This window comes from Homalodisca vitripennis, chromosome 5, assembly GCF_021130785.1.
Source record: "Homalodisca vitripennis isolate AUS2020 chromosome 5, UT_GWSS_2.1, whole genome shotgun sequence".
Classification (NCBI taxonomy): Eukaryota; Metazoa; Arthropoda; class Insecta; order Hemiptera; family Cicadellidae; genus Homalodisca; species Homalodisca vitripennis.
The window spans coordinates 146,604,712-146,627,911 of record NC_060211.1 but is presented as its reverse complement, the minus strand read 5'-3'; the positions used below and the strand labels follow the sequence as shown (position 1 = coordinate 146,627,911).

General features: G+C 32.0%; 1 protein-coding gene across 18 annotated transcripts in view; it reads left to right on the top strand.

Moving 5' to 3' along the window:
* Positions 1 to 23,200, top strand: part of LOC124362985 (MAP kinase-activating death domain protein) — a 191,780-nt gene that overhangs the window by 141,895 nt on the left and 26,685 nt on the right. For 16 of the 18 annotated variants that reach the window (XM_046817924.1, XM_046817931.1, XM_046817917.1 and 13 more), the window contains 9 exons: positions 373 to 552; positions 1,949 to 2,123; positions 7,177 to 7,278; positions 10,364 to 10,497; positions 11,085 to 11,243; positions 13,893 to 14,084; positions 16,164 to 16,284; positions 16,959 to 17,116; positions 22,793 to 22,963. In XM_046817924.1, coding sequence (XP_046673880.1) covers positions 373 to 552; positions 1,949 to 2,123; positions 7,177 to 7,278; positions 10,364 to 10,497; positions 11,085 to 11,243; positions 13,893 to 14,084; positions 16,164 to 16,284; positions 16,959 to 17,116; positions 22,793 to 22,963 — 1,392 coding nt within the window. The remainder of the gene's footprint in view (positions 1 to 372; positions 553 to 1,948; positions 2,124 to 7,176; positions 7,279 to 10,363; positions 10,498 to 11,084; positions 11,244 to 13,892; positions 14,085 to 16,163; positions 16,285 to 16,958; positions 17,117 to 22,792; positions 22,964 to 23,200) is intronic. The other 2 variants (XM_046817926.1, XM_046817925.1) reach the window with 2 other exon arrangements.

Here is a 23,200-nt window from a genome sequence, read left to right as displayed (position 1 = left end):
TGAAGTTCCATTTCACCCTCCCCTTAGTGCAGCAACTGAAATCTGACAGTGGTACAGATTGCCTCCTAGAATTTGGAATCTCCAGCAGCTATCCAGTGTATTTTATATGAAGAGGTATTCTCATTGTCTCATCTGAATTGTGCATCTGTTTGATATCAATATTCAATTCAATTTTGGATATTGAATAATAATCATAATGTATGGAAAATATCACTACAACTATTAACAAACCATCATGTACCCTGATATTATAACTGTTCCAGCCAGCTGACTTTTAACACCAAAGAGCATAGAAGAATTGAGCAAGAACATTTTCCATAAACTTATGTACATTGGAAAATTTACTCTAGTTTGCTATTGTGACTGTTCCAGTTGACATTAACAGCAAAAAAGGCAGCAGGAGAGGCACAGAAGACTGCGATAGAGGCAAGCAAGACAGCAGCTGGAGTGAGCAAGAACACGTTTGAGGACCTAACATATGTTGGGAAGAGTACTTTTGGAGACCTGACGAAAAGTGCCAAAGAAGTTGCTTCTAAAAAAGGTCTCTTGAAGGTAAGTTTTAACTACTGATATTAACTACTTCGGGCTTTGTATTGTGTGTATGGAAATGGAATAGCATCGTCTGGTATAATACAACAAGAGAATCATTCCACATTCCATTCAGTTCGAGTGAGAGAGTACTTCATATTTTTTTCTATCATAGTTAAATACATGAATTTGATGTGCAACAAGGACCGTTTTTAATGCATTGAGTTTGCTATCTAATAGTTAATACACAACTGTGTATTATTATTTTTGACCGTGTCCTAAACAACATTAAAGCTTTAATTTTAACCTATTTAACCCTTTGAAGAATGTGATATTGTTTTTTCAATCTCGCTTGAGTTTTTGCTATCAAGTTTCATTGGCCAAAATGAGCATATACGGATTTGTGCTCGAGGGCGATGCTTTGGTGTTGTTTGTTTGTGTTCCAGAACCTTTCAGTGTTTTTGTGTTTGCTATAGGTTAGTCTACTGTTTTATATCCTTTTGAGTATTTAGTTTCATATGTATTTTATTTCTTTTCAAGTTTGCTGATTATTGCTTCTTTTTCATTGTCATGATCTTCAAAAGACTTCATGAGTTCTTGAATTTCTTTTCCTTTCTCCCATTGACTCTCTATGTTGTGGACCATTTCTTGTAGTATACTGTCTTTATGATATGCTCCATTTCACTATTTCCTCTTCACATTTGTTTTTATTCTTCAATTCAAGAATTTTTGCTTGTAGTTTAAAATTTTCCAGACTCATTTTCAGCAAGTCCTGTTTTTAAGCTTTTGGTTTTCAGAGAGTAAAGTGTTTACTTATCTCTTCAGCCACAGTGAATAAGGTTACGTTTGTTTTGGGAGTTTTCAGTTTTATCTTGAGGTTTGGTATTTATACTCTCGTTATATGTCTGTTCGTTATTTTGTATTTTTATTTTTTAGTTGTATGATCTCCATGGCTTTGCTTATAGTGTTTGTACAGAAGGTCCAAGTCCAGATATCAATTTGACTATTGTTTTGTTTCTTTATATTGGGTTTTGTAATGTTTACACACCTAACGTGGAACCATTTGTTGCATTGTTTCATGCAGTGAATTTCCTGAATATTTGACACCAATTTCACACTCTTCACATAAGAAATGAATCAGATGTATTAGAATTATTTATACTAAGTTAATACTTCAGTGAAATTTATGATTGTTGTTTCTTCCTTTGTCATATAAAGCTGAACAAGTTTATTTAATCTTGAATAGATTTTTGCCATTGTATCAGTATATTATTTGTACTTAAAATTGTAAACAATTTGAATATCTTAAATGGTTGTAGTTAAATTGTATAGAATGATCGAAGTGCCCTTTCATCGATTGGAAACTTCAAAATTAAGACGTAATGAATGTATTTAAGAAATGTTTGTGGTGTAATTTCAGGCTCTGGGAGACTCACGAGAGAGAAGGGACTCAACAGATCAGACTCCGGTTCCTCAGACATCCCTGGTACAGTCAGACCTCAGTCGTCAAACTGGCCGGGACTTCTTCAGCAACATCAGCAGCGACCTCAATGGCATCGCAGCGCAGACCACCAGCATCTTCAGTGACCTCTTTGGTATGTGAACATTTCATTGTCAAGCTTTATCTTACATGAAGACTTAGACTATGCACATTATGTAGCATTCAAAGACATTTACAGGCACAGTAAACTACCAAGGAAAAATAATACCTAATAAAAGCATGAAAAGGATAAAATATTCATTAACTGTTTTACAAAGAAATTAAGATATAAATAAATAACTTACATGGAGTGAAATAAAGTTGCTCTAAAATTCATGGTTGTTAAACTGAAGCTTTAACAAGAATTACTTGTTTAATTTAAATCAGCTATAACAAAACAACTTGAAAGAGATTCTATATTATTCTTTTATACACAGAAAGAAGTTCTCTAATGTAGGAGATGAGAAAGAATTTGAATGTTACAAGAACCCAAAATGTTACCATATTTTTGAAATTTATAGAGGAATTTCCTTTGGGAAAAAAATAATTATTAGTAGAACTAGTTTGGGAGGTTGAAATGAGGAACCAAATGATAAATGTGATCACAGGACATATTTTTTAGCTTGTAATATAATTATTAAAACAATCCCTCAGACATGTGAACAAGTTATATCAACATCAGCTAATGTTGGTAACTGGGAATAAATCCTCTATCAATTCTACAGAAAACTAGATTGTGTTCTTATACAATCAATACAAATTGGTTCTTGACTCCCTGAATATTCTACCAACTGGTCTTGACAAACTATTCCAGACAGTATGGTTCCTTGTTGAATGGCCTACATGTTCTCTTTGAACATTGACTGTAACTTACAATCGAATGAGAAGCAAGTCTAGCTCTGAGAGTTTGATTGCTCTCTATAGGAGTTTTATGTTTTATTTGCCTCTCTAAGGTTGAACTACTTCATGTCTGCTGTGAGCAGCAAGGTGAATACAGTCTCTCAGGAATGAGTGTTCACCTCTATGTAAGGGATTCAATGGTTGGTTAACAGTGAGTAGTCTCTTAGGAATGAGATTTCACCTCAAACTAAATAACTATGTGGTTAGTTCATAATGAATAGTACATCTCAGGAATATATTTCATCTTCCTATAAGGAATTTAATGCTTAGTTCGTACTGAGTACAGTCACTCATGAATGAGATTTCACCTCAATCTAAAGAATTCTGTGGTTGCTTTTTAGGGAATAAATCTCTTAGGAATGAATTTCCAATTGAATACATGAAGGCTGATACAAGTTTTTTAGTTCAAGTTTTTCAGTTCATGTAGGAAAAACTGGTATTAGTGATCTGTCTGGGAGATCAGCCTTTCTACAACTAGTCTTCTCTGATTTCATTGATATTATTAATACAACTCCCTTGGCCTGTTGTATTAGACATGCATGTTACTCATAGTTTCATTTATTTGCTTTAAATTGAGAATTCTTGAACCTAAGAACGCACTTGGTTAATGATTCTCCCCCATTAAAAAATTATGTACCAGCTAAATGACATACTCTTCCTCCCATTTAATCCATCTTTAATATGTTGTGCTTTTGTTTAAGTGGGCTAATTGATTTTTTTAGTTACAACTCCTTTTTTCTGACATTCAAAGATTGTTGTTTTAGATTATTAGTTTATAGAAGATTTCAAAAAGAATTTGTTATATAAGAAGGAAAATATTTCTTCCATATGGTCACACTAACAATATTGTTGTTTTATTTGTAAGTTACATTTATGTATCTGTGTAACTGTATAGCAATTTACTGTGACAAAATCTATAAACATTTTTATTAAATGATTAGTAAACATTCTTATTGTTATTTCACAGTATGGTTTACACTGTACAGAACAAGTTTACTATCATTAAAATACTTACAGCATGACTATGGCTTGTTTTGGTGATCTATCAATAATGATATAATTAGTGAAGTATTAGAAAGTGAACAGGAATCAAAATCATCAACAGAAAATTAAACTGGCAGATACACTTTTTATCAATAATAAGCTTTTATGGTTGAAGCTCCGAAGCAGTCCCTATCAAAAGATGTCCTTTTGGATCCTGAGAAAAGGAAAGTGTTTGAGTAATAAGGGTTAGGTGAGTTACTTAGCAATAATTTTTTACATATGTTGGAAGTTTAACATCAGAAAAAGGACAATTTATATATTTAGGCAGTTATAGAACTAGTTTGATAATAATAGTGCTAAAAAACAGGAACCGTGGAGGATAATTAAAATAGTGAAGGTTGGATAATATAGGTAACAGCTTACAAATAACAGTCATGGACAAATACGAGGTATGGCTATTAAATAACGGGACTGACGCTGCAGTGGAACGAGTGCGCATGCGCCAACCAACAATGACCAACAGCTGTATAGTTTGAGACTTCCTCTTCAGAATGCAGTTAGTCTCGTTTCTGTAAACAACATCGTTGTGTCATAACCTTCATTTATGTAAGTGTTGTTATTTTGTTTTGCCGGAAAAATGGTTAGCGTAATAATAGAGCAACGAATTGTTATTAAATTTCACGTTAAACTTGGAAAAAAAACCGCTACCGAAACCTATAATTTATTAAAAGAAGTGTATGTCAGTGAATGTTTATCGCGGACTCGTGTTTTTTAATGGTTTAAGCGTTTTCAAGATGGTCGACAAGACGTGGAAGATGATTCACGGCTAGGTCGTCCTTCAACATCAAAAACGGAAGACAATGTCAAAAAAGTTGCTAATTTGATTTGGTCTGACTGACGATTAAGCATTCGTGCAGTTGCTGAATCTGTAGGCATTGATAAAGAATGTGTACGGCAAATTTTACATGACAATTTGAAAATGCGAAAAGTGTGTGCAAAAATGGTACCAAAAATTCTTACGATTGATCAACAAGCAGCTCGTAAAAATGTTTGTACTGACACTTTGAATGCCATTTAAAATGACCCAAATTTATTGGAAAGAATAATAACATGTGATGAATCGTGGTTTTTTTACTTATGATCTGGAAACGAAGCGCCAATCCATGCATTGGAAGACCTCAACTTCACCGAGAGCCAAAAAAGCAAGAATGAGCAAGTCAAAATTTAAAGCAATGATGATTGTTTTTTTTCGACATTCATGGGATTGTGTACCTTCACTGGGTTCCTGAAGGTCAAACAATTAATCAACATTACTATCTTGAGGTACTTAATAAACTACGTGAAAGAGTAAGAAAAAAACGACCCGAAATGTGGAAAGACAAATCATGGATTTTGCACCAAGACAATGCGCCAGCTCATTCCGCGTTATCTGTCAAGCGGTTCCTGACCAAGTACAGCATCCCAGTGTTAGAACATCCACCTTACTCGCCAGACCTAGCACCATGCGACTTTTATCTTTTACCTAAGGTGAAATCTGCATTGAAAGGTACGAGATTTGAATCCGTAGAAGCTGTTCAAGAAAAAGCGGCAAGACTCCTGAAAGAGTTGACAGAAGATGACTTTCAGCATTGTTTGAAACAATGGAAAATTCGCATGGAGCGTTGCAGTGATAAAGAAGGGGTGTATATTGAAGGTGATAATAAGTAATTATGTTTAAAATGAAAATACATTTTTTTACAATATCAGTCCCGTTATTTAATAGCCATACCTCGTATAAATTTTTAATATAGAAATAAAAATTAGGTTCAGCTAATTTAGAGTTCACGTTTGCAACATCATGTTATCTATGTTTTATACAATTTAACGTTGGCTATATAGAATGGTATAAAAAGGTGTTACAGAATTTGCGTCACCTTTGAGAATTTTGTTTTAGCCATTTTACCTTTATACCTAGTGTAATACAAAGTATCGTATATTAACAAAATGTTATTTTATTCCTTCTTGTAAATCTTTGCATATTTTCTTAAGCGTCTGAATATTATTAGATTATTTTATAAGCAAGCTTTTTAAGCTGTTTTGTGTTATTGGCTGAAGTGCAAAGTTGTTGGCATTGTGCTGCTTTTTACATCGTCAGCTCCTCATCTTGTCTGAACTGACTGAATGGTAGCTGTTAAAGCGAGGCGATGCGAAATTTTTCAAAATGCTTCATACTTTTATCCTCTCACAGGATAAGACAACTATGAGTTAACTGCTAATGTTTACTGTCAAATGGTTATTGGTTTCCTTTTTGTGTTGATTTCAGGATTTATTTTATTCCCTTTGAAGTAGTATTATTTATTAAATACTGTTTAACTACTGCGGTAACTTCAGATTTGAGACATTTGGATTAGTTGATTACGAATTTACATTTGTCAGATGTAAATAAACAGTTATTATAATAGACTCATTATAGCGACTAAACCCATATAGGCTCATCTAAGTAACTGGTCTTCACACTAAGTTTTTTGAACATCAATTCATTCTAAAGATAAATAGAATTTTTTTGATGTGTAAGTCCATAAAACGTAGAAAAATCCAAATCAAATAGCAGTATTTAGTTTTTGTTGGGAAAAAATGTTGTAATTTAATGACATTATATTTGACTCAGTTTAAAAAATAGTTATTTCAGCAAGACTGGCAATTTTAAATATGAATATCAACCCGAAAGGTAGCGTACCGTAAAAATCTCATGGAAAATCTTAATACTTCATAAAACATTGTTCTCCTTACTATCCTTTACATATTGAGGGTATCCTCATGTTTAAATTATGGGGCAACATAATTTTCAACTTGTAATAGAAATGTTTACTTTGTTTGCAACAAAAAACATGCAAATTAGGACTGTACTTTCATTAAAACATATCTTATACTATTCCAAATAACATAGTATAAATAATCATGCTCTGAACAAAATATAACAACAAATATTTTAAATATGAAAATATAGAAAGAAATTAAATTCCTACTGAGTTAGTTTTGGGAAACATGCTAAACTGAACTGCAGAATGTAATTTATCGATCTTGGGTAATTCATTAATTCAGATTTTAAAACCTAGATCTTTAAGGGATACTAATGACAGAATTCACTATAGAAAAACTATTTGTGAAATGTCAAACAAAAGAAAAAAATTACTCTAACTCTAACCAAGAAAGAATCTTTTTATCAGATAAAGTAGGTAGTATTAATTACAAAGGGTTTGTTAAAACCTTTGCAGGCAAGGTTGTGGTAATGTTGTGTGTTGTAGGCAACAAGAGTCCACGCCCCTCCAGGGACCCCCCACCCCAGCAAACGGCGACTCCTCCCAAACCTAAAGAGAAGGCACAGCCTTTCGGACCTTTCCCCAAAGGTTAACAAAGGTTTTTTTGTATTTTCCGTGTAGCTTTTTCCATACTACCTGCGTAATCTCTTCATTTTTAATGTATATGCTGGCTTTAATTTGTCTCTGACCCTAGACCCCGATGAATTAAAGATTACTTACTTCAGACATTGTGTTTCCCTGCATCTTTGGCTTTATGTTTACAAATTCATATTATGATTGTTTCCGTCTCTCTTCTAGAATCTGTAAAACCCCTTTCCTTCAATGACAACCATTCTGTATAAGCATGCACTTTCTTTTCTATATTGAAACATAGCATGTTATGGCAGATGCCTGAGCTTGGGATGGATTCATTAGAAAGAACAGACCATCCTGACAAATACCTTTATCACCTTTTTTCTTGTTATTTAATCCCATGATATCTAAATGCCTTGAATATAATTACTTTTTAAAAATAAGAGGAAATTGTTCATTCAAACAATTATTGAGTAATATAAATGTTACCCATTTTCTTGTTTAAATAGAACACTTGAGGGTAATTCATGAATTCTGATAGAACCTAAATAATACACTCGTTTTTATTGGTTACAAAAGCAACCAATACAATGATTGCTCTTGTTAGACATAGGATATCTATATTTTTATCTAACACTGGGTTTTTACTAATTAAATTCACATGGCAATCCTCAATTTTGTTTCATAAGAATAATGATACATTTCATACCGTTTTTCTGCCTTATACTAGTATTTTTTATGTAAATTTTTGTGAGTCATTTTAGAATGATACGTTATGAATAAACTAGTACAACATAGTTTACTAAAACCCAAAAAGTTTAGATGCGTATTTCAATATCAAACCCTTTATTTATTCATTTATTGTATTGAGATAAACGTGAAATAGTATTATATTGTACATGATTTATTACAATGAAATTAAGACTGTGGTAGCTTAATAATCTAAATTATTTGTTTTACTAATTAAAACATTCTTAAGTCAATTAATTGTAAAACTCGTTATTGAATAAAGTACACTACATGAGTCACTAAAAATTAATAAAGGTTACATTTTTAAGTAATAATATTTACATTTTCTAAGTGGAGAATTTCTTATAATGATTCAACATTATTAGTACATGACTTTTTTCCGAAACTCTTAACATTTTAAGCTTTTTATTTGCAGCATATCAGTACAACTATGGAAATATACAGAGGCAAATGTTGTATGCTCTCTGAGGTCGATACAGCCACAGATCTTTGGCTAAAATGGAATTAAACTCAAGATAGTAACAATAATTATGGTTTAATTTCAATGAAGATTGCTTGTAACACATCCCGAGAACTATTAGTATTTTCATATTCATTTTATTTTAATGTTTGACACTTATAAACTTAATTAATGAGAAATAGTTTAATTTTTTAACTTATATATTTGATTTTTGTCCAAACAACAGTTTTCTAACACCTGGACAGTGGCAGATGCCCTATTGCATACTGGATCATTAAGAAATATAAAATATCTTCTGTGTGAATGTAGAGACTTTGTGTCATACTTTATAATTATTTTTGAACACTTGTTAAAGCCTTATTTTTCAGAAAATGTGCTTCCATGTTTGTGTGCATGTACAACTTCTGGTTCTATCTTATTTTTACTGAAAAATATGTTTACCTTATCTAAATGTTACAGTACTATCTACATCATATTTTGTCAGGAAGTTTTCTCTTTATTTTTCCATAAATGAACAAAAATTGTTTTGCACTTTAAGTTTTGAAGAGAAACGCACTTCTCATTTCTGCTTTCAGATCAGACATTACTATAGCACATAGTTGTGACTTATACATGCAAAGAACTCTGTAGTTTTCTTATTTTTTTAATATTTTAAAAATGAAAATGTTCAAAATAAAATTTAAGGTTTTTACAAAATAATTGTAGAATTTACAATGAAACGTAAAGAACCCGTAGGAAACAACAAATATTTTAGGTATAAGATATAGAAGATTACACAGAATCTTTAGATTAGGGAGAGTAATATATTAAATTACCGAATAAAAAAGATACATTTCATATTGTTTAATGGTTTAAGGTCTTTGTTTGGAAACATCTTTCATCCATCTGGAATACTGAAAATCAAAAACTTTAGCAGGACATGTTAATGTGCTATCCTTAATCGAGTCTCTTTTAAAATTGTTATTAATTTATTTCATAAAATAATATATACAATCACTTGACTATTCAACTTTAAACCAGATATAAAGAAGAAAAATATTTAGAATGTAGATAAATGGTCCAAGATGTTCTTTTCTTTCTGAATCCTCTGTTGACAAAGATTTGTGAATCTTTTCAATAAGTACAAATACAGAATGGGAATTGGCTAAAAGTGTAAAAATTTTGTACTCTGGTTTGATTACTTAAAGTATATTAATTTAACTTAATGTACATAATTATCACAGCACTGATATATATATATATATATATATATATATATATATATATATATATATATATATATATATATATATATATATTAAAGAGAAGAATATAACTATTTAAGTACAGGTCTCTATCACTAAAATAATAAAATAGGTTTTTTTTGTGTTAGTTTCAAGTAATAATTCTCCCGTAATCAACGAAGCTCAATTATTGTGGTTATAAAACCCTTAATGCTAAATTTTAATAGTTTAGCCATATTTTTATCGAAAAACGTAATTTGAAAATCATTCATTTCTTTAACAACCCCATTATTGTTGAACCTTTGCACTTATGTAATACACATCTTTTATTACATTGTCTTTGTTTTGCTTTTCACGTGCACTCTTTAAGCACATTGCTTGTTGTCTTTTACACCTTGTATATGCATGTGATAGTCAATACGTTTAAAATATCTACCTAATAGAGTTAGTAAAAATATTTTTGTTTTCTCACAATTGTATTTATGTGTAAGACTGTTTAATAACATAATTAATTTTTTTTATTTTTACTATTAGACAGTTGTAATTGGTTTCATTAAAAACTATATTGAAAAAATCGTTCTATCTTATTTACACATTAATGTAAAACCTGTGTTTGTCCTTGTGAAAGCCCACAATTAGTAGTGTAACTCTGTAGCTGGTGTGACAGGTCGCAAGGGAATTGTAGAGCGCTCACCACTCATACGCCACACAACCGCACGAGGCCGCCAGGATGACCTGCAGAGACAACAGAGCAACGAGCGGTCCACCACAAACTCGGACAACCAGGCGTTCTTGAAAGATGTACGTTGTACTTTAAAATTTTTAATTTCTCATAATTCACTCATTGACTGATTCATCACAAGATCTTTAAAGTGACCAAACAGATTTATATTAAATTTTATTACCACAATAATTTTTTTCATTTTAGGTGTTCATTTGGATATGTTAGAAATGTTGTAAGATAGCAATGGAAACCTATCAGTTGTGAAATTATTCAATCACAAAATCTTTCAATAACCATTAAGAATTGAAGTTTGAAACTCTGAAGTTGTTTTTTTAACAATTTGGCTATGCAGACTATACTAAAAAATAATTGAGGAAATTTTTGTTTTCTATCTATGGAAGTCCATAAAAACTTAGACGTGGAAATTACAGGTTATTTCCAAGCAAACCAGAGGTGTGGTTCTTAATACAAACTAACATTATCTCTCATCTACCTGTAGAATATTGGTGCTGTGATGAGTAAGGACAGTTAATTCACCATTAACAAGGTGTCCAGTTATATAGATACGAGTAGGGTTAATACATCTCTTTAAGAAGTGTGTACTTATTGAATAATAATCATGGAGAATTGAAGAACTAATTTGACTGTGACTGTTGGCTGACAGGTGGTGAATCAGGTGTTGGAGGGGGAGGGTGTCAAATGGTTGAAGATGAACAGGCTCAAGAAGCTGATGGAAGATGAGAGTTACCGCAACTTCATGGTCAGCAAACTCAACCGGACTCTGGACCGCAAGATCAGCCCAGCAGACCATATCGACGATGTGGTTAGTGTTCCTCTATCACAGCCAATGAAGTACTTTACTGTAGCAGCATGCTGTAGTTCTAAATATCTATGAAGACAGGATAACTGTAGTGGCTTTATAAAGTGAGACCCTCAGTTGAGTGAGTGTGAACACACAACAACACTTGAAACCATACCTCACACTTGGAGATTCCTTTGTTCTAGTTTCGGAAGTTAAATCCCAGTCTTTGTTAATCCACATCTAGATTATTTAAGCTCACATGATCCAGTTAGTTGTAATAATTGTCTATCATTTCCGAAAAGTTGTAGCTCTTGTGTTTTCTTAATCAACTTTGTCCATTGAACACTGAAATAGAGAATTTAACGTGTTGAGTGCTGAAAATGCTTAGAATTGTGTATATAAATTGCTGACATATTATTATTGGTCACTTATAAAAAGTTATATAATGTCATCAAAAGATGTCCAGGCATTAAGGTAGCATTGGTTGAAAACAGTGACATCATTTCGAGTACATTACATAATGTATTCCATCCAGTGGAGGCTGTCTTCGTTGAGGTAGTTGAGTTAGTTCAGTTCAATAAATGTGACTAGTTCACAAACAATGTAAATGAAAAATGAAAAAAAGAAAGACACTATTTACAACATATTTGTAAGTGAACAAAGAGTGGAAAAAAATCTTTTTATACTCTGAGGGTGTTGTGCTAACAAGAGCAATAAGCCATCATTTGGTCCATTTGGTCAACCCCCTTTATGTTATTTTATTGCATCAAAGGTCTTGGCATAACTGTTAGCTGCTTTCACTTTTTTCTGTTCGTAACCATTTCCTCGCTAATGCATTTGTAGTGGGAAATTTGGTGTTTTCAACCGAGGTTGTAGCACATGTCAACAGCAGATGTTGTGTCATCAACAATAGTGGCTGATCCTGAAACGAAATGCTCCAAATTGTCCACCTATACCAGCAAAAGAGGCGGCAAGCAATACAACATTCTCCGATAATGGCTGAGCTCACACTGAAGCAATGAATTTGGAGAGTGGCCGCTACTGGTTTTAATGTAGGTTACTAGCATGCCACCACCTCATTCGTAAAGCATTTGATTATATAAATTATGGAATGCTGATGAAAAATTTAAAACATAGGAGTTTGAGACCTATCAGCACAGTTCACAAGCTATTTAACTTCAAGAACACAGGTTGTATAAATAAACTTATATAAGAAAGGAGTAATCAGAAAAACCACATCCAATTCACTAAGTATAAAGAAAGGAGTCCCACAAGGATCAGTGTTGGGACTAATCTTGTACATTATATTTGTCAGCGAATTCCCACATTACATCAGTGACTATTGCACAACTTTTATGTACTCAGATGACACTGTACTTCTTTTAAAAAAACAAACTACCTGAAGATTTAGACGTAGCATCTCACATTGCAATGGCTATGGCTTCACATTACTGCCAAAGTAATGAATTGGTACTAAATTAAAAGAAAAGTCAACAGTTATTCATTGGTAGGAAAAAGAAAGATATGTCAGGGCTGCCAGAAATAATGAGAGTTGAGAAAGTCAAATATCTGGGAGTACATATAGACGATGCTTCTTGGCTATTCCAAATGGATCATCAGTGTAAAAAACACAGCTCAACCCTATATGTACTGCGACGACTAAAACAAATTAGTCATGAGAAAGTGACAAGAACTGTATACTTAGCTCTATTTAAAACACAATTAAGATATGGACTGATATTCTGGGGCAGTTATTCTAAACAAACTTACAAAGAATTCTCATACTCCATAAGAAAGCAATCCGGATACTGGCAGGATTGCAACCCTGGGGCTCATATTGTGATGGATTTAAAGATCTTAAAATTCTAACTGTAGTAGCACTTTTTATTATTCAAAGTGCTCTGTATGCTTATAAACAAAATCCGAGCAAAGACACTGACATCCACAGGTACAATACCAGAGCAGCCAACAATTACATTCTGCAAACCCACAGACTGACGATCTTTGAGAAGTAACCAACATATATCGGTGCTAAGTTCCTGAATATTCTGCCAGAGGAAGTGAAGATGATCAGTGCTGCTAATGTAAAGAACAAGCTTATGAAGTGGCCTCTTGATAGATCCTACTGCACTATTGAGCACTTTGAGAACTGGATAAAAACTTGAAATGTAACAAAACTAAGCTGTAACATAACTTTAACTATAGTTAACAATATAATTATTCTTTTTCTCAACTGTTGTAAGTGGCGCCAAAACTATTCTCTATGAATATGTTAATAAAGTGATTTGTCTACAAGTCAATTGTGTATTGAGTTTTTTACTATAAATGATATTAGTTTTGAGACTGATTTATAAACAGTATTTGAACAATTGCATGGCAGGGATGGAAATTGTTAAAGGTAATGGAATTCCATCATCCAATTCTGAAGTGGGAGTAGATTTTAGATTGAAGATAAAAACAACAAAGCTTTAAGAGTAATTGAATGTGTTAACAAATTAATAGTACTGTATCCATTTTAAATTTGATTTTATTCTTATCCTACCTTAAAATTGTGTTACTTATTGTGGCATGTGGCTACAGGCAAGTAGTCTATTGGAACAATTAGTCTTTGAAACAGACAATTCTCACTCCTTTAATAGAGTTACAATACTTATGTTATTGTTGTTGTAGTGTGTGAGCCACTCAGTGTGGAAAGGAATGCTGACTGTGCTGCAGGCTATAGTGAAAGGTCTAGAGCAGACCTACAGTAACAACGGACTAGGAGGCATGGCTTCAGTGTTCCAAGTACTGGAGATAGCCCACACTCACTACTGGACCAAAGACCTGGCAGAGGGAGGTTTGGACGCCAGCATGCTCTCTCAGGTAGATAGATCTCTTCCACACTATTTCGGTCATCAGAGGTTTGGTTGGTTTGGTTAGGTTAGGTTTGGTCATGAATTACTTAGTAAACTGATTACACAGTTTGGAAATAAAATAAGTCTCATATCCATTGAGTGCACTAAAATATTTAGTAAATGGAATGAAATTGTAGGAAAAAAGATAAGATAGGCATTGAATTTACAGACATTTCAACTTTAAAAGGTAAAATTTAAAAAAATAAATGTATTAATTATTGAATGTTATGGATAACTTAGAGAATTAATTACAAAAAAATTACCACTAGTACACTCTATATAGCTGTAAAAGTGATAAAAAGCCCTAGTATGTTTTGAAGACATTGTAGATAAAAAACCATAAATTAAACATAATATTCTAAAATAGTATAGTGTGAACACTTTTGATAATATAATGTCCATCCACTAAGTTTACTGATTAAATTTAATCTTTTTAGTGAGAAATGGAGCCATAGGTCTATCCAGGGGTGGAATTTCCCTAGAAGCTAAACTGTCAGCAAAGGGTGCAGCAAGCAAATTAACTTGGGTTGTAAGCTGAACAACTTTCCAACCATATCCAACTTTAAATTAGTTTTAATATGAGACAAAAATTAATTGTTAAAAAGTTACTTTCATCGGAAGAACTTTATTTAATATATATATATAGGTTTTCTACGGGTTACTTTATGACCATAAATGAGATTAATATTTCCGTCACTTAGTTAAAGTAGATCTGAAAACATTTACCAACTAATTAAATGTTCAAAATAAAATCTGTGAACATAAATATTATACAGTAAAATATATACAGGATGTAACAAAAAGATTGGGCTGGCTGAACATTTTCAGATTCTATGTGTGATTCTAAGCGAAAAATGAAGAATAATTTTTTTCAATTCTACTTTCTTTAGCAGCTATATGGCATTTTTTTATTATACAATTTTATATTTTTGTTGTTGTCTTTATGATTGTTAGAAAACTTCCATCCAAACAGTATTATCCATTAAATATTACTAAATGTTAATAAAAACACTACTTTTTCCAAATTGTTTATTTTTTATTTTTTGGACGAGGCCTTTCGAAACCAAAGGTTTCATCTTCAGGCAACTCCAAAAATAAATATTTACACATTGTTTGTTACAATTAATATTAAAATATGTAATGTAAAATGTAAAAATGTAAAATGGTGTATTTCCAAAATTTTTGTATTTACGTTTTTACACCATAATGTTATTTTAATATTAATTGTAACAAACAATGTGTAAATATTTATTTGTGGAGTTGCCTTAAGATAAAACCTTTGGTTTCGAAAGGCCTCGTCTAAAAAATAAACAATTTGGAAAAAGTAGTGTTTTTATTAACATTTAGTAATATTTAAAGAATTTTCCAATTGCTCCAAGAGTCTACAGTATTATCCATGTCAAACAGTATTATATCAGAAAAATATTTTTATACAAGTTTAATATTTTTGAAATGGCAGCCATTTAATTTTTGTTTTTTTAAATACCTAATAAACTATTGCTTTAATCAAAATTTTATAATATACAAACATATTTTCAAATAACCTTTCCTTTCCAAGGATACTTTGTCTTTAAAAATTGGTTTAGAAATAACTATGTTATGGAAGGTTTTGTATTACACAAGCAAACTAAATGGCCAATAATATAACAGTATTTGAACAGCTGTTACTGCAATTAAAATACAACACTGAAACTGACTATTAAATCTTTAAATATCTAATAAATGTAAATATAGCCAAATTAACATGTTTGTAAGATCAGTTTCCAATCGGTAGGTATTGGTATGAAAAATAACAACAAAAATAAAACTGTTTTAATAAAAAAACAAAATGGTGTACAGCTGCTAAACAAAGTGAAAATTGGAAAAAAAATATTCTAAATTTGTAGCTTAGAATCACACAATAGAATCTGAAAATGCATAACCAACCTAACCTTTCTGTTACACTCTGTACATACATTAAATACTTATTCTTTCATTAGAGATGGTTTTCATAAACTGGTAAAATAATTTTAGCATTTAATCTCTAATAATTATGAGTTATTTTCAGTCCAGCAGCCCGTTTGGGAGCCGGGAGAACCTTCGCTCACCCCAGAGCCCAAGCAGCTCCCCAGTGCCTTTCCACTATCCCCCGGACACTTCTCGCAAGTCCTCACAAGCTAGTGCCTTTGGTGAGCCTTCTCCACGTCACATATGTAACCCTAGAGTTACTTAAGACTGAAATTCTGTAATGCAGCCTGGATTTGCTATCTTTGAGGGACTGTTTACATTATTAATAGTCATGCATTCAGGATGCTGTCATTTATTTTAAACTTCTTTGAGTAAACTTAGGGAAAACTAAAACCATAACCGGACTGGAACTGATGTTTCCCATAAACTACTGAACCCAGATGAAAGTAAAAGAAACATAATATTGTGTCTTGTTTTAACACTAAAAAATTTGTAATGAATAAAAACAAAATTTTTAAATTTGACTGAAGAACATTTTTTAAGTTGTGATCAAAATACACAAACCATATTATCTATATTGAGAAGCTATAATATGAGCTTGGCAACAATGTAATCAACAGCTGAATCTGACTAGAAACCGCAGCATGAAACTGACAAAAAATTCTACTGATGAGGATCCTAGACCACAAATAAAATGTTTCAAGACATGTTCAATCCTAAGAAATACTGCCAGTAAGTTTTTGTATACTTCATGAGAAAGCTCAGGAATCTATGGGCTGAATTCCAGTGTATAACTGATACAAGACCTTAAACCAGGATTCTAATCCACAACAGAAATATTTCAAGACATGTTTGATTTCAAAGAATTTGATCAGTAATTTTTGTGAATTTTTAGGAGAAAGCTCAGGAATCTATGGGCAAAACCCCAGCGTACGACTGGTGCAAGACCCTAATGACGAGCAAGGACCCCAGTCCACCACCGATGTGTTCCGAGACCTGCTGAACCAAAAGCGGCAGATGTTGCTGAGCAAACTCACGTCTATAGACACGGAGGTTTGTGGCATACTGTCTGTCTGTTATTTTGCTGCATGTCTATCACATATTTGTTTCACTTCTGTTGCATCTCACACAGCAAGCTTAACAAAATATTTTAATGTTAATTATTCACTGGATAGCAAATATATTTTAATCATTTTAGTTTTCTCATTTATTTGCAATTATAAAACTTAATATTTTAGTAACAGATAATGGAATTTTAAATTGGAATATTACACATAACAATTTAAAAGTCCTTATGAGTAACATAAATGCTGACTGTTAGGCTAAAGAACGACCTTCTAATGAAACCCTTGTTTACAAACTATAACCAACTTACTACATATTAGAATACAAATTTCATCCAGCCCCACTATAAACTGTTTCTGTGTCATCGTATAGCTGAATAAATATGGTCCTGAGTGAGTATAGTGTTCCTGTATGAAAACTACATCATACAGACAACACTGCAATGCAAATCTGTATAAAACCTTACTTCAAAAATCAATTATCATCAAAGAACATAATACTCTTGAAAACTTACAAAGACAGAACCACTGCTTAATCAGTTTTGATAGGTAGATAGATGTTTTTTACTCTGATGATGTTATGAAAAAAGTTTACAGTAGTTTCAATATTCTTTCACACGTAGGAAATAAATGTCCTATAATAAAATAGAGAAAATAGACAGATTAATCATATTTTAACCATCTCTGCAGAAACTAAGATATGAAAAGATTTCTAGGAGCTCAAGATCAGTGTATCATAAACAGAGAGTTGTTGCGCTTAAAGAAGTTTAACGTCTTCAATTTCTGAGACACTGTAATAATTTAACATTAAAGCTTTACAGTAAAATTGTTACTGGACTCCAGAGGTTAAATGAGAAAAGAAAGTAACTTATATTTTGTCATGGCAGGAAAAGGGTTGGCAGCCATAAGCACAAATGTGTATAGAAATACAGAATCCTCTAAGGTACTGAAATGTTAAGGTGATAGTTTTTATAACGTAAATGAAGCTTTATAGACAGGCCATACACTCCAAATGCAAATGTTACATTTTTACTTATTTTCTTAATTTAGGTACGAGATTTTTTTCATAAATTTTATTTTAGAAACAAATAACTGAATAATATTATATTGTAGCTTTAAAGATTCATAGTAATAGACTGGAACTACTGTTTTGTTAGTTTACCGTCCATTGATTAAATCAAGTTGTATATTAAAGACTTAGATTTATTTTGCTGAGCTTGCCCATCAGTGTGCTCATCTTGACAATACACTCCAAGCTTAGCTTAGCTTTGCGTGTCGCTTACTGTGTAGATGTTGTGGCATGATTGTTGTATATGTGTGGACTAGCAGCCAGGCCTACCACTACCACCACCACGCACAGCACACAGACCCTAGCAGTAGTGCCAAATTAGAGCGAGATTTAGACACGCATTTTCCACCCCAGAGTAGACAAGCAACAGTATTTAGCTACATTTACACTAGTGTAGGTTTAAGTGTTTACAGTGTAATCTACTGAGTAATTCTCTTGGTTTGAAAGAAATAGAGAACTATAAAAAAGGCAAAAAACCTGTTTAGAACATCAGTTTGTTGCTCATGATATTGAAAGGTTATCTCGATTTGTTTTTCTAAATTTATTTATAAAATTTCAAATTTAGTGTTCACAATATTTTGTTGTAAATATGTGTATATCTCAGCTTAACCTTTCTCTAATATTCATTCTGATGTTAAATTCATTGTCCCCTTCCTGCATGACTTATACTATGTAACTACTTTTTACATTGATCGCTTTTAAGTGTTTCATACCGTATTAGGTGTTTATATTCAGCTCATGTCAGGTTTAATACTGTGATAGTAGAATTTTGATAAGCTGGATGTACTTATAAATATATAAAATACCTACGTTGTGAATATTATTTGCTCTCATCTAAACTCGCCTCTATTTTTGTATAGAACTTTTTTTTAACAACGGTGAAGTTGATTATTGTTAGTTTGACCTGTGAAAGAAAACTTAATGTAAAACAGGTTGAGATTAATAATACCCTAAATAATCGAGTAGCGCTTCAAAACACACACACACACACACACACACACACACACACACACACTAGAACATTATATTTACCACATCATCACAGAAGTTTTATACTTTTGATTACACCACCTACAATATATAAAAGAAATATATTTTTTAATTTAAAAAATTGCACCACAGCACTGCACAGCATCATTTTGAGCTTGCCATTCACAACCGAGAACAACATTGATACTTGAAAATTAATCAGACATCTGAAAACGTTTAGAAAGTGAAAAATTTACTAATTCACCATTCAATTATCCAGTTATTGAGGTGGATTCCCAGATATTTTAGACAATTGAAGTCACATCAAACCACAAATTTTATATGGTTTGTCAGTTGCCAAATCCAGTTATGAGGAGAAAGACTAATGTCCAGTTAAGATATGGGAGATGTCAAATAATGCAAAGCAATGTTTTACCAACAGGGTTATAGAGAACATTGATGGGCTCTAGGTAAAATAACTTTTCCTGGTACTACTTTCACTTCCTGAAATAATACTAGTATTTAATGTTATTGTTGCCATCAAAATTAATAGTTCGTGAAAGATTTGTTACTTAAACAATACTTATACAAATTCCAAGTTCATATTGTACCCACAAACATTATAAAACTATAATATTTTAGCAGTTTTTAAAGTAAAAACAGGAAACTCATTTAGGAAATTAGAAGGAAACTACATTAAGATGCACTATGAAGCTGCATGTGTTTTTTCATTCAATTGCTATTTTTTAATGAACAGATACTAAAATAAAAAGAAGAGAAACAGCAACAAAAGTGAAATTTAAGCCTATAAACCTTGCCTTGGTCCTGGTCGAACAACCTAAGAAAACCGTTCTGACTACTAGGGGCGGATCCAATACTGATTGGGGGAGAGGGGTTAGGGTACTATTATCTTTATTGTAACAGGTGATTTTGAATTTTGATACAGCAAAAATAAAATCTTTATAACAAATTTGCTCATACTCAAATTTCAATTCATTAAGTTAAGTTTAATTGATTTTTTATTGTCACAATGCGAGTGATTAATTTTTTCCATAAAAACCTCCGTTCACAATCTTGGAGAGGTCCATGACCCTAATGGCTTCTTCCCTGGATCTACCACTTCTGACTACACACCTAACTATTGAACATGTAAGACCAAAATGGCTGGATAAATGGCAATGAAAGTTTCCATCAGATTATTTGTAATATCCAGCTAGCTACAAACATTCTTAGTGCCCATCTACAACAAAACACTGCTAATAAAAATTGTAAGCAGTCATAATTTACTATACCTATACCTTCGGAATTCCTGAAATCATACTTAAATTCCTGAGATCCACTTCTCCACTAGGTCAGTGGCAGTACTATGTAGTAAACTGTCAAGATGTTCATTTCAGTCCACAGAATAATTCTCCCTGTATTATCAGATTGAGTAAAGAAGTTGATTAACACGTGCACTGCAATATTAAGTCCGCAAGTTACAGTTGGCCTTTTTTATTATCTGATTTATTTATTTTAATGCCCAGACTAAATAGGTCTGAGTGTTGAGGTGTATAGTATTTATTATAAACTTTTATCTGGGGAAGATAACTTAAATATAAAATACCAGCATTGGTCAGAAAACCGGATGTATTGAATCAGATCCATTTTGGTTTTTAGATGATGGATAATTTAGAGTAGTAAAATTACTAAATATAATGTCACAGACCAGGAGAAGTAATACTATTCATTGGTAAGAAAAGGATGTTTTTAAATTGTCTGATGATGATAACCTGAGAGAACAATTTTTTGAACAACATAATTATTTCACCTGTTTACTAATGCTTAACAGAGAAATAAAAAGTAAATTTTAGAGAATTTCCCAGATGAAGTTAGATCAAGTAGGTAGTTTACCTACCATGTTATGAAATCCCTCTGTTTTGCACTTGAGTGATTATTACAATTTGGCTTTGCTTCATTACCTAACTTCTTGTGTGTAATAGAGGCCATTATGTAACTTGGTATGGAATATCTATTGTTCAGGATGAGCAAGTAAATAAGGTAAGACTATATAGAAGGATATTGCTTCAAAAAAAGAAGAAGTAAGAGATACCTTGATTACATTTTCAATGAGTCAAATAAGCATGCTGACTAAGAACTTTTCGAGACAATTGTAACTGTGTCGTATCTATGAAATAGCAAGAAAGTCCCAAGTAAGTGTGATGACAAATACTCTTCTTGCAAAAAGAAATAATGTTATTACAATTATGCATACATCAGACTTTTTGAATACAAGTTGTAGAAAGAAATATCCATTAATAATGTCAACAACTTAAAAATAATTTAGGCTGACAATATTCAGTTCAATGCACATTGTTTTACTTACCAAATACCTCTTTTTAGTTTTAAAATACATGGATTTCCCGATTCTTCTTAATTTCCACTGGGAAATAGTTTAATGTCAAAGCTATACATTGCATCAATCTGTTGAAACATTCTTATTAAATAAAATCATATAATATGAAACGTTGCTGACACAATAGAAAACAGTATTCATTTTATGCTTGATTTGTCACCACACATAGATGATTTGCAAAACACATTAAAGGAGAGGGTGGCTGGCAGTATTGCAATAACAGTTTGTAAATCATGAATAATTTAATCAAATAGAACAGATATAAAAATATTAGGCCTGAAAATATTAATATTAAATAGTTTTAAACCACAAATACTTGACAGATATTTAGTACAATTAATTTGATAGAATAAACTAACCAAAATAGTTATCAAATATTGCATTTGTTTAGAATATTTGAAAAATTCTTTGAATTCAAGTACCAAAATCAAAACATTGTGAGTTGATATTCGTAATAAAGTTTTGAAAATTCTTAAATACTGTCTTATAAATATTACTACTTTTAGTATTAATAAGATTTAAAAAGTTTGTATAATTGACCATTTAAGTGAATAATTTACATTATAGTATTCAGTTCTGTATAGTGACATAGAGTTTCAAATTGTTATAAAATGAATTTAATTTGTCACTTCAAAAGACACATAGTTAAAAATGATAATTTTTGGAAAAATACAATTAGTGTCCATACTTTGCACTCCTGCTCGTCAACAGCTTTCTGGTTTTGTTGTGATCACATCATTGCACAAAATTCATGTTATTGAGGTTTGACTTTTGAGAAACAAAATAAAAATCAGTCTTCTTAGTTCTTTTCTTTAGATGGAAAATTGAGATCTAATCTAAGAAGTTAGCAACAGCATGGTATAACAGACAAACTAAAACGTAAAACACAAAATGAAATGAGTTGAAAATAGAGTTTATTATGTGACAAGATGAACTATACAAAATATAAAACAGAAGTTTTAATAATATGAAAAATCTATACATAGCAAGTATAGAGTAACGCATTCTTTGAAAAATATTTGTGTGTTCTGCGATTTGTTTGTTTTTATTAATACAACAATTAATTATATTATTTCATAAAGAAATAATATTTAAACTTGATAAAAACACAAACATTTTTGGCTGTTTGTATAAACCTCTTATAGGTTTATATAACTGAAATAGGTTATGTTCGGGGAAGTAAGGACATGTTAAGGGATTGTGCGTGGTGGTGAGGAAGGCTATGGTTGCAGAGCTCAGAGCTCGGAGTGGGCATGGGAGGGCTGTACGGGTCACCTGATGCTGGGAGTTCCTCGGAAGCAGGCTCCATCATCACGAACCCTGCGTACAGCCTGCAACGCAGTCACCGCAACAACGCTAGCTTTCGCAGCACCGTCTCGGACAGTGAGATTGAGCAGGGAAATGTGAGTATTGGATACAAGTGGACTATCTCCAGGTTCCATCATAGGGCCTCTTATGTTATTAACTCAGAATGTCTGTCTCATTATATATAGGCTGTACTAAAATGTTGTCAATGTTCAGTACAATGTTTGTACTGAAATGATCTTTTGTATCAAAATACTTTTACACCCTTACTTTGGTTCATAGAATGAAATAAATGTGTGCTGCTGGCTCACAATAGTTGAAGTGGAAATTTATTT